At 38.5% G+C, this 12,784-nt stretch overlaps 1 protein-coding gene across 2 annotated transcripts in view; it reads left to right on the forward strand.

Annotated features, from left to right (window-relative positions):
- Positions 1–12,784, forward strand: part of masp1 (MBL associated serine protease 1) — a 42,464-nt gene that overhangs the window by 28,817 nt on the left and 863 nt on the right. The window contains exons 11-15 of one of the 2 annotated variants that reach the window (XM_088611001.1): positions 5,814–5,948; positions 8,035–8,148; positions 9,603–9,800; positions 10,231–10,298; positions 10,559–10,658. In XM_088611001.1, the coding sequence (XP_088467127.1) occupies positions 5,814–5,948; positions 8,035–8,148; positions 9,603–9,800; positions 10,231–10,298; positions 10,559–10,658 (615 nt within the window). Of the gene's footprint in view, positions 1–53; positions 956–5,813; positions 5,949–8,034; positions 8,149–9,602; positions 9,801–10,230; positions 10,299–10,558; positions 10,659–12,784 lie in introns of those variants that run through there. The other variant, XM_088610993.1, reaches the window with a different exon arrangement.

The raw sequence follows: 12,784 nt of genomic DNA on the forward strand, positions 1-12,784 counted from the left end.
TGTTTTTTAAGGCTCTCTTTTTACCTGAAATTTTTTCAACGGATTTTTTTCAGTGTGCGGAGAGCCATTGCAGCCGTTACCCAGCTTGATGAAGAGGATTGTTGGCGGGCGAAGTGCGGATCCTGGCTTCTTCCCCTGGCAAGCCCTCATCATGGTGGAAGACATGTCACGGGTGCCCGAGGACAAGTGGTTTGGCAGCGGCGCTCTCCTCTCGGAGTACTGGGTCCTGACGGCCGCGCACGTCCTGCGATCCCAGCGTCGGGACAGCACCGTGACCCCTGTGTCCGAGGGCCACGTGGTCGTCTATCTCGGCCTCCATGACATCCGCAACAAGATGGACGCCGTGAACCGCAGTGTGGAGAAAATCGTCCTCCATGAGGACTTCGACCCCCAGAACTACAACAACGACATCGCCCTGGTCAAACTCAAAGAGAAGGTGACCATGAATCCTTTAGTGATGCCAATCTGTCTCCCACCTGCGAATCAGGATTCCTCGAGCCCCCACTTCAACACCCTGGGCCTAGTGGCAGGATGGGGCATCTCCAAGCCCAATGTGTCCATGGACAACACAGTGAGCTCTGACGTGGGGATGGTGTCCAACGTTCTGCAGTATGTCAAACTTCCAGTGGTCCCGGAAACGGAGTGCAAATCGAGCTACGCATCCAGGTCTGGGAAATATAACATCACCAAGAACATGTTCTGCGCAGGCTACTACGAGGGTGGGAAGGATACATGCCTGGGAGATAGCGGAGGAGCCTTCGTGATGGAGGACACCGAGACCAAGAGATGGGTTGTCCAAGGGTTAGTCTCCTGGGGAGGCCCTGAGGAATGTGGCAGCCGGCGCGTCTATGGAGTTTATACCAAGGTGTCTAATTACGGAGAGTGGCTCGAAAATCAGCTTGATACCAGAATGAGATGGTAGGAAGACAGACAGTCCAACATTTTTTCTCTTTAAGCATTATCATACTTTACGCGTCGGTGCTCTGGGCAAAACTTTATTGGAGGAATTCGGTCTCATACCATACCACGTGCTTGATTTTCTCCCAAAATTGCTCCAGATAAACAGAAAAACACTCCAATTTCATTGCAGAGCTCTTTTCTGCTGCCTTAAAGGATGTCGAGATCTCAGTCGGTATGCGTTCTACTTTGGCAGTAAGACATTGTAGTAAAGTTATCTTCCAACTTTTTTGTGTATTTCTTTTAAAAAGCAAATTGTTATTTATAAGCTAAATTGATGATGTAGATGTGGGAACTTAAGGCAGGCTGCTGAAGTACTGTAGTAGCTTCTACCATAGCCTTAGCTAGGCTAAAACAGAATCTAAGTCTGTTTTTTCTAAATGTTACTTGTTTTTCTGTCTTGTTTCACCATCTGGTATTTTTTTTTCTTGTCACAATGTTCCATAAATGATAAAGCACAGATTCTGTAATAGACGGATATCAGGAGGAAACAGAAATTCTGCTCAGGATTTTTGTGTGTGTTTTGATTGGCAGTTGTCTTGGTTTTGTGTGCTTAGAAATGCACATCTTCAAATTTGGTATTTTATATCAGGATCAGAATTGTGTTAACACACTGTATATGTGTTTAACTTTGCTTTTTCAATTTTTTGTGGGAAAAAAGTGTTTAGAAATTACTTAATGTTATACTTCTGTAATATCTCCAGTTACATAAGTGTAAGCAATTATTAATTATAATTATTATATTTTTTCATAGAATAGAAAATAGTAGAAAGCTTAAGGCTTGTATTTATCTTTTTGTATTTGATGTTTTCTACTATAAATGGAATTATAGTGCACTTCCCTGACAGAAGTAGTTGTGAGTTGTAGTTGCAAGTTAACTATTTCATAACTTAATAAAATTAACAATTTATCTCAATTGTATTTTGTCTATGTGGATGTGCTATCTACAGTATATCTTTTTTAGTTTTAATTAAACGGCTTAAGATCTAGAAGCTTTTCAATATTTTTTACATAAGTATTTATGTATAATACATAGCAAGTATTTTTTAAATTTGCTTTTAAGTGTAAAGAATTTAAGGCTTAAACTGTTAGGTTATTGTTGCAGTTAACTTTTCTACTTAATTACAATGCATAGTGGTGTATGGCATCATAGACCAGTTTTCTTGAAAAATAATACATTTGCTATAATATGTTCTAAATTCTGTTGGTCATGTTATTTTTGGAGTTAGCCATGTGTTCCAAATATTGTCTTCTGTATAATGTAGTGGTGCCCTTTTTAATAGATCAGTAACACAGATCAGCCATTCCCATTGTCTGATCAGGGGAAATGTAGTAATGATCAGTGTTATGGATTGGCAAGAGTCTGTCAAATAGGCTGTTACTTTATATACTGCACTGTTGCCAAAGTTCATAAGTAGAGCAATTAAGGTTGCTAACTGGTTGGTTTCATACAGTCCTGGATATTTGTTTGACTCTTGCCTGTTGAACAGTTTAAGAAAGCAGCAGAATTGAGTAGTAGTTTGGGCTCCAGAAGTGACGGTCATGGATTCAAAGTCTGGCTAGATTTCTGCTGTAAAAATATAGAATACGTTGAGATATGATATGGCACTCAAAGTGTTGCCTTGCTGTATGAAAATGGTTCCAGATCATGATTATTAATGCTAGTTACTTCTCATATGACTTTCCATGTGAAACAAAGTTAAAAAGAAGACTTTTTATCTGTGTTGGAGGGAAGATACAGATAATTATGATGGTGTTTGGACTTAACAAATACTGTATTACCCATTTGTTTTCCGTAGTGACATGAAAAGCCATTGTCTGAAGTACCCAAATAGCTGTTTTTTATGCTATTTTATATGGGTTTATTTTATATGAAGAAAGTATGTTTAATGTCTTAGAATCTGGCCCAATATTGAACTCCTTTGTGTGAGTCACATCATGATTTTCTCATCATATTTGTAGTTCTTCCCGTTTTTGTTGTGGTTTTGCCACGTAGGCCGCAGATCAGATGGCAATCTTTGATGATGTTTCTCTCTGTTTATTATTATTATTGCTGCCAAAGAAACGTTTTCTTATTTGGACACCGAAATGCCCATTCTGCTTTGGCCAAGTTGAGTGCATCATTTTACTCATTTTGAATTTATTGGGTACAAACGATTATTGGGACTATGCATAATTATATTGTATTGCACTATCAAAACAAATTCTCTGATCTCTAGTCTTCAACTAAATTTCTAAATGAAATAACTATGACTATTATTAAATTACAGTATGAGTTATGTAAAAGCTTGCTATACCTGCTGAAGTTAAACAAAGCCATCATTAAGATCTTCATTCTTAAAGCTCACTCAAAGAGAAGAAACCACGTTTAAACATTTAATTTTTATATTAAATATTATAACATTTTTATATTTCATAATATTCAGTTCCATAACTGTCTTTGTACTGCATTCCAGATACTAGGTTTAATCAGTTTAGGCATTATTTTGGTATCTAATATAATCTTAATATATAAAATTACTAACTTTGCATTTCAAATTGGATTTCCATCGATATGCACAAGTTTTCTAGATCTGAAGACAGTGGACAGTAGAGAATAATATGCAAGAAGCAGCTGCAGAAGACGTGCCAACAGACATGAAAATCTTTCACCAAGAAATGTTTACTACATTACAGTCATGGACCAGTACATTCTTGGCAATACCATCAACTCTGTATGATCCGCACCACTATGCAATTTAAAACTTCACTGAGCTGGATTGGTTTAATGGTCCTGGATCTACACCACAATGCCAGTGTCTCAACACGAGAAACGGTTGTACATGTACACCTGTAATATCTGATGGAGAAACACTTCAGCCCTATAACAGGTCATATTATAGCGGCTCAAGATTATGCACAGAGACTTCTGAAAAATACAAGAATTCAATGCCTTTTTGGTCATGGACGCACTTGACACAGACCGCTGCAATCGCTGCTCAGAATTCTAGAGAGAATGGTTGACTAAAACTCAATGTCTTCAAAATGACTCTTGTGTGGGTCTCCTGAGTAGCACAACTGGAAAAGATGCTCATCTGAAAGCTCTATGATTGCATGTTCAAGCCTCAAGAAAGTGACTATCCAGCTATGACAAAAGAGTGCTACGGAGGGTAAAATGGGATTAGTGGGCCAGGGCTCTGTGAGCCACTGTGACTGTGGCCTCCCAGGCTCTTGCTGGCTTGTGGTGCTGTCAGTGAGGGTCGCACCTCTCTGCAATAAACCTTTGGTGTGATGGTGATGAATGAAGGTGAAGGTAGGACAGACATATTCATGTACGACAAACACTTGATGGGGAAGACCAAGTGTGATGGTGTTGGAAACTGGACTGATTCCATGCACTGTAACTTGTCTGGGATGTTCATGGACGGCGGTTTCAAGACATTACAGCCAAACACAGTACACCAATAACAAGCCAGCATCTGGGAGCTCAGTAGTCACATTATCCCGAATGTAAATGGGGAGGTCCACGCATGATGGCATTGGCAGGAGTGTCTCGTCACTACAGAACTCCATTTGTAGTGATTGATGGCAGCCTGGCTGCACTGTGCTACACTCATCAAGACCTGGGACCTTGTTTGCTGTCCTTCCTGCAGGATCATCCTGACGCAACACCATTCCAGCAGGACAGCACCCACATCCTCCTGCTGCCCATGTAGCAATGGCTTTCTTGCAAGAAGAAAATGCGACCATCATGCTCTGGTTGCCCAGATCACCAGACTTAAGCCCTACTGAATATCTGTGGGCTGAGGTGAAAAATCCTTTCAACATTTTTTAATCCAAGAGATTTTCAAATTTGTTGTGAAATTAACTTGTACCTTTCTAACCAGGGCACTTTGTTTTCTATCTTGTATTTTGAATCTGAAAGTTGCATGTAAAAGGGTTTGGAACTATGTGCCATAAGATGTGTTTAGCACTTGATAATTAAAAACCTTATTTGAATTGCAGTCATGTGGGTGTGCCCTTTTTTTGTTATCATTTATTAATCAACATTACAGACAGTTTCCTTTCTGGTGGATTGCCCGTCTTTTTCAAAATGTCTCCTCTAACTTTAACAAAATAAGCTCTGTCCTGTTTACTTAGGATTGCTGAGCTACATTACTGAGGATTGCCGAGCTGTACTGTGTTCCCTGCATACCAAATAGCCTGTTACCAAAGTAAAGAAATCCTGGCTCTTCCTTATTGTTAAACCTCACTCAGTGTTAATTAGGCCAAGAGGTCTCCCACACTGAATCAAATTTTGACTTTCAGTGTCCTGCATGTTTGTTTGAAGCCACTGCACATCTCTGATTTCCAAGCCTTTCTTTGGAATTTCATCCTTTAATTTTCCTGTGTTATTCCTATACTTGCATGGCCCAACAAAGCTGCCTTTTAGTACAGTACTTTGCCTTAACAAGATGCAATTCTGAGCTCTACAAATTATACAAAAATGAAATGTAATATAGTAACCGTGTCAGTTTCTCTGAGTATATAATTTTCTATTCTGCCTGATATTATCATAAACATAAGACATTTGTGCCTATGAGTATAAGCTGTTTCAATATAAGTAAACCTGGAAAAAGATTCATCCATTAAAGGACCAAAAGGCTCATTATCAAAATGAGTGCTTAGAAGAAGAAACGGTTAAAGTCTGTGATGTTTGTATTGGCATCAGTGCTAGAGAAATGCATATTGTGTCATGTTGTCCCTCTGTGCATGGCATGCTGTGATGGCAATAACATTTATTAGCTGAGCACGCTCAATGCACACCAGCGCCGAGCAATTGAATATTGTTATTTGTTTTGCCTGCAGATACCTGAAGTTGATTCCTCTCATTGCAGTGTGTGGGACACCCCAATTCAGGAGGACCAAACTGCAAAGAATCTCAAATGGAAACTATGCAACCAGAGGTGTTTCTCCATGGATTGCTATGCTATCAAGAAATGGGTTGCCCTTTTGTGGAGGATCACTAATTGGTAAGTCACTACATTGGCTACTACAATGATCTTAGAGTCTTCCTGAGTACTCTTATATCATTGAATGTTGATAATGGCTATATCAATATGGATTGTGAACTACCCACTCTATAGTCATATAACAAGTAATATTTATCTAGAATTAGAGGTTGGAATACACACAGTTGGCTTGTGGAGCTACAGTATGCAGCAGGAACATCCGAGGTCAATTTGGAGATGGCTTATGGTATCTTCTTCAATTATCCACCAGTACTAGGTCTCTTGCTATGGCAGATCTGGGCTTTGTCTGGCTTAGTAGCAGATTGATTTTATTATATAAGAAGTAGAATGAGACTGTTTGCTCTCTTAAACTCTCACCAACCCTCCTGAGTGAAAAATATCAAGGCACTGTGAGGGAGTGTCATCTTACTACTGACCCAAAGTACCCGCAGTTTGGCCTACTCTTGGGAGACTGCAAGAGAGAAGGTAACTCTGATCACAGAAGAGTCTTGAAATAAATCGAGGGCAAAGGGCTGTGTTTTCTATATTTGAAGGTACTGTAGATTTATTGCCTTTTAGTAGCAGTAAAACATAACTCGTATCTGTGAGATGCATTATCTGGTATGAAAAATGGTTCTCATTATTGTGTATCAGTTTAAGAAAGTAGACTGTTCAGTGAACGGTATTTAAAGGTGTCATGTTTCTTTCAGTCAGCAACGAGGTTGGTACGTAATTGAGGGGAGAAGTGAGAAATGTGAGAGTAGCTTTGCACTGCAACAAGCCTTGGTTTATGGACTCGCTGTCCTTGTAAATTATATTTAGATAGTTGTTACAGTTAGTTTGAAGGTTGTAAGTAAAAATGTGTTCATCGTTTAAGTTTGTGTCTCTACATTGGGCCACCATCTTACTGTGCCAGGAAACGGTGAAACCCCATGTTCTGTTTGCTAGGAATTTTCTCCTTACGACAGGTGACAACTTATCTGCTATTTTAAACTGGTCTCACAGGTTTATCATTCCATTTTTTACATTTAATAACACACTGCCTCCTTCTTGTAGCAACAAGTATAACAAATTCCAGAGTACAACTCATCTAAAACATTTCCACATGGATTGTACTGGAAGTAACATGCATTTCATGTGAAATACTAATTTTCAAGTTAGACATTAGAATCATAAGAAGCGGAGGGAAGTTTGCTGACCAAGTTCACAGCCATCATGAACAATGCCTCTCATCTGCTACATGGGGCTGTTAGTAGGCAGCGGAGCACTTTTAGTAACAGACTGCTTCAGCTATGGTGTTCAAGGGAACTTACACAGATCCTTCCTCCTGGTGGCTGTCAGGGTGTATAACACTGCCCTAGGCTAGGACTCATCTAAGGACAGGATGTTGCACTATTTTACTTTTTGGGCACTGCATTTATATACTGTTTATACTGTGGTACTTTCAATCTGTATATACCTATGCGCATTTTGCACAGATTTTATTGTTTTACAGTGACTATTAGCATATTTTGCATATTTTAGTCTATTCTGATGTCTGTTTTTGCTTGTCTTGGGCTGGGCTGCTGTCACACCTCAATTTCCCTTCGGATCAATAAAGTCTTATCTATCTAATATCAAATGGTCTCAAAAATTGTTTATTATTGCCATTACATGACATTGTTAGTTTCATTCAATGTAATCTGTTTTATCAACAGACAGCAATATGAGGTTTGCTTTGTTTTCGCTTTTGTTTTCTGTAACTATACCATTCAGAATATTTATGAGGTATGCTTCTGGCTTCATGTTTTCATTGCAGAACTGTAATATATGTGTTATATTAGGATATAGACACATGTACATAGCAGTGAATTATACCACTAAAATGCAAGCAAAAGACCAGAATTACTATGTATCAGATACATGTACATTGGGATATTTAATGAGACAAAGAGGCTTGACAAGACATCAAAATAAAGCATTTTAGGAGTATTTCATGAGAAGTGAATGATCATGTGTTGAGTAATACAAGTCTATTAAATTATTTAATTGTTATTTATTAGGATTACGAATAGTGCCGAGTATGTAATTCTGCGGTGTGTTGAGTGACATCAATTTCTTTCTGCAGGTGACAGGTGGATAGTGACTGCTGCCCACTGCCTTCATGAGCCACTGGACTCTGAAGACCTAGTCTTGCGCAGCTCACACATTGTCGGCCACACTTCTTTCCATATTGTCCTGGGTTAGTGAACTATCCCATCATTTGAGAAGCAGTGTCAAAATTTTGAAATAACAATTTCAGAAAAGTCATTTAACTGGTTCCTCACCCCTGCACCCCTTAAAAGGCCATTACATACAGTACAGTAGGTCTTTGTTTGCGTATCCCATTTTCCATCTGATCTTTCCTTCTTTGTGAAGTACAAATGCAAAGGTGTTTCTTTTGTAAAATATCCCTTGGAACATGCCTTGTAAAGAAGAGAATGTGAAAGCTTTCAAAATGTGCTAAATGACAACATCGTATCTATTTGTATTTGGATTCTGGAAACTTGGTTAATTGGCTTCCAGGAAAATTGGCACTGGTGTGAGTGGGCGTGGCTGTGTCTGTCTGTGCCTTGCAATGGACTAGTGTCCCATCCTGAATGCATCCTACTTTGTGTCTGGTACTTACCAGGACAGGTCCTGGGTAGGTTGTTACCTTGTATTTAATAAAGCGGTTAGAAAAGGGATGGATGGAGATGAACGCAAGAATTTTCAAGTATCATCTTTTGAGGGCAGAAGTGTGGAGGGCTGTTTAGGGCTGTAGTCCTATAAGTTTAAGTCTGTGGGGTCATATCCATGGGCAAAGTCAAGTAAAAAGCTCATCTTAGTCCACTCAAATGGTGTAAATAGATACAAAACTAAGCTGCTTTGGATAGAAGTGTCAGACAAATAAATAGTTAATAGTATTTAATAATGTACTGTATATGACTAATATAGTTGTGTTTATTTTAAATCAGTTACAAAAATAATTAATTTGAACTAATAATTCATGTAGTCACTTAAGTGAGCAAATAATGTAATCATTTTTTCTATGTTTTAATTTTGATAGCTTATAAGTAGTCGAAATAGTTTTATGTAACTGTGAGAATTGTAAAATATTGTAGTATTATGCAATTAATAGCAAAACCCTCAAAATATTTTTTCACAAGATTACATTCACTGCATAACATTGTATTACATTTGTCTAGTGATTCTGATAGTGTTACTTAAATCTTTACTCTTTATTTAATCAGAAATTGTCTGAATTGAAGTAAACGTCTACTATAAATATAGCCCAAACGAAAGAATGTACACTACTGCTGAATTTGATTTGGATTATGCACTACGTCTAGTCTTTATCTTTTATTTTCTACACTTTGACATTTTGTAGATCCACTGAAACCTTGTGTTTACTGCTTTAAAGCACATGTGCTGGTTTTAGACCTCTGTCACATCACTTTTTGACAACATCAACTTAATTCTAAAACTGCTTTTGTGATCAGAATGATCATTGGTACTTACTGTATCGTTGTTGAGATTTTGTTTGAGAAACCTTGAAAAAAATTATACTTTGTTATTTGACAAACAAAAACAAAATCAGACTGTTTTATTCTGCTAGTGCAGTGTAATATTTGATATGCTTTTTTTTACAAAAATTGCTTGTTCTTTAATTTTTAGGAAAACACAGCACAAGAAGAAAGGAGAACACTGAGCAGCTGTTTGAGGCCAAGAGTATTATTCTGCATCCAGCTTATCAAGCAGCTACATTTGAATTTGATGTTGCTCTATTAGAGCTCAACAAACCCGCTGCTCTGAATAACTATGTCATTCCAGTTTGTCTGCCGGATGCCAGTGAGCACTCTGCCCTGACAGAAGGTAAAACAGAGTGATCTTCCAACAGTGCAGCTCTGAGCTTTCTCTTGTCTCCTGTCTGTGACGGTCCAGCTCAGTGCTGTTTGTTTCACTGATAGAGGGGACATACAGTACTCAGCTTTCAAAGGCATTTTAGCTCTTGCAGTTCATTTAGTTTGCATTCATAGTACATGAGCGTAATGCAAAAACAATCACCACGAATGCAGAATGAAAACACAGAGACCTTTGTTCCTGTTAGACCTGTACATGTAAAGCATTTCAAGTTTGTTTTTAAGCTTAGACGTTGATCGTGCTTGGGCTTGCACAGAAAGAAACATATCAGAAGCTGTGATGAACTGCTGGAGCAGCAAAGCAAGCCAGCCATGTAGTGAAAGTCCATAAAGATGAAATGGTGGTACAGTGCTTACCTAAGCTCTGCTTCTGTTTTGCCTAGGGGACATGGTGATTGTGAGTGGATGGGGAAAGCAGTTCTTGCGCAGACTTCCAGATTCACTTATGGAGGTTAGTGTGTTAGGTATGCTCTGGAATATTTACCTTTAAAAGTATGTAGGACATTTACAAGCCATTAAACCATTAGCCACTATTACAATCATTAGATTTGCTTCTTTTTGTTACTTAACACATGCTGCCACCTGGTGGATTTTAATGGAATATATAGTGATGCTGATGTGTTTCCCTGTTTGTGATGGTTTCCTGCGTATACCTGTATTTTAAGAGCACTATGCTGGTAATTGCTTGATTATGTTATCTTTTGTTTGCAGATTGAGATCCCTATTGTTGACCATACAATCTGTGAAAGTGGTTATGGACCCCTGGGTCGGAAGGTGACTGATGAAATGATCTGTGCTGGAGAAAAAGAAGGTAGGAGTGGAGCTGTTATGTCTCCTTACTGAATATTTCCATAAATATGAGCCATATGTTGACTGATTACAAAATCTTATTGCATGTAAATTTGACCTGATGGTCGTCAAAATAATGAGTTTTGGATAATGAAATATGATAACAAACATATTTTTGTTCTGGAAGCATGTCAGTGAATATAATATATACTTTATATACAGTATATACAGTATATACAGTGCCTTACAGAAGTGTTCAGACAAATATTTCATGCATGTATTTAACACTTTGTTTTCTTCTAACCTAAAAACTTTAAGAGTAAAATAAGCTCAAATGCACGTCAGTAAAATCTGAAGAAAAAAATGAAATGTATTGATTGCATAAGTATTCAGCCCCATGAACTCAATACAGTATGTGGTGGAAGCACAGTTAGCAGAAATTCCAGCCACAAGTCTTCAGGTAAGTCTTCACCTGCTTCAGGCACGCTGGTTTAGGGCCATTTTTGTCCATGCAGCATGGACAGCAGGATTCAAATCTGGCTACAGATTCTTAATAGGATTAAAATCATGTCTTTGAGTGGGCCACTCAAGGACATTCCCTTCCTTTCCTTATTCTTAAGGAGCTCCAGTGAAGCTTTGACCTTATGCTTTGGATCATTGTCTGGCTAAAAGGTAAATTGTTATCCCATTTATAGGTCTGAAGCAGGTTTTTTGCTATAATTTGCCAGTATTTTGCTCCATCTATGTTCCCATCAGTCATGACAAGCTTCCCAGTCCATAATGCTGCCACCATGATTGATGGTGTTGACTGAGTGATGTGTTCTGTTGAGTTTGCATTAGATGTACCACTTTGCATTTAGACTTGGTTGGCAAAAGCATCTATGTTTGCAGTGTCATTCTGGTGCTTTGATGAAAACCCCAAGTTTCCTCCTTGCCCAGCTGCTCTGTTTGGAGGAATAGCCTAATCGGATAGCAGTGTTCGGATTTCTTCCACTTCTTAATGATCTAATCTCCCATGCTCAAAGACATATAAAGAGTTTTTTTCCCTTTCTTATGATCTGCATATGTACTGTAAATAACTCATTATTCTCTAGTTGTTCTGAAAGCTCCTTGGTCTTCATAGTTTAATCTTTGCTTGAAATTCACTACCTGACTAAGGAAACCTACAGAGGTGTCATCTAAAATTATTTATTCTACAATATATTATTTATTCTAGTTATCTATCATGTGAATCACTATGATTGCACACAGACAGAGGCCACTCAACTGTGTTGCTTGTTAAGGTACTTAGGTGCACCTAAATTGATTTGTATTTTCCACAGCAAAGGGATTGAATACTTATGCAATAATATCATTTTTTCTTTCATGTTAATTATTTATTCACGTTTTTCTATTTGTTCTTTGCTTTGAATGAGTGCAGTTGATTGTGTATGCTGTGTAACGCACGTTAATTGCTTCTTCAAAATGTCACAACTACAAAGGGTCTCGTTACTTTTCCAGGACAGTGTGGGAAGCGTAAGCATTGGGATGTTGAAGTGAATTTGGTCATTTTTGCTGTGTATTAACAAAATTTGTATTTCAGATCAAGATTAATATGAGGCAAAAGTGTAGCATTTCAGCTGTTTGTTGCCGGGTATTATTTTGCAAACATGTTTAGCCCTGTGTCAATGTCTTTCAAAACAATGTCTTTCATTGTGTTCAATACCCCCATTTCAGGTGACTGCAAGTTTCGAGACAAATGGCTGTTCAACTGAACACTTCATTCTGTTATTGTCTTAAAAGGATCTGCAACCGAATACTTATTTTTATTCCCTACAGTTTATTTTTCAGTAGTTCAGTTTGATCCTAATGAATGCGATAGAGGCTGAAATGTATTTGGCGTGATGCATCGAGCTGAGAGGATGGTAGTCCATCTGTGAGGATAGACTGCCCAAACTACTCTCACTATTGCAAGGAGAGTGCTAGGGAGAAGCTAAAAGGGTGAAGATGGGGAGAAATCTCCCCCCCATGAGGAGCCATGGGCAGGTGTAGATGGGGAGGTATGGGGCCGTGTGAGAGAGGCACTCAAAGGGAAGATCTGGGTGTGAGACTGGATGTAAGTTGGCGAGTGGAAGTGTGTGAGATAAGGATCTAACCTGCATCTCGAAC

This window comes from Lepisosteus platostomus, chromosome 2, assembly GCF_059453375.1.
Source record: "Lepisosteus platostomus isolate fLepPlt1 chromosome 2, fLepPlt1.hap1, whole genome shotgun sequence".
NCBI lineage: Eukaryota > Metazoa > Chordata > Actinopteri > Semionotiformes > Lepisosteidae > Lepisosteus > Lepisosteus platostomus.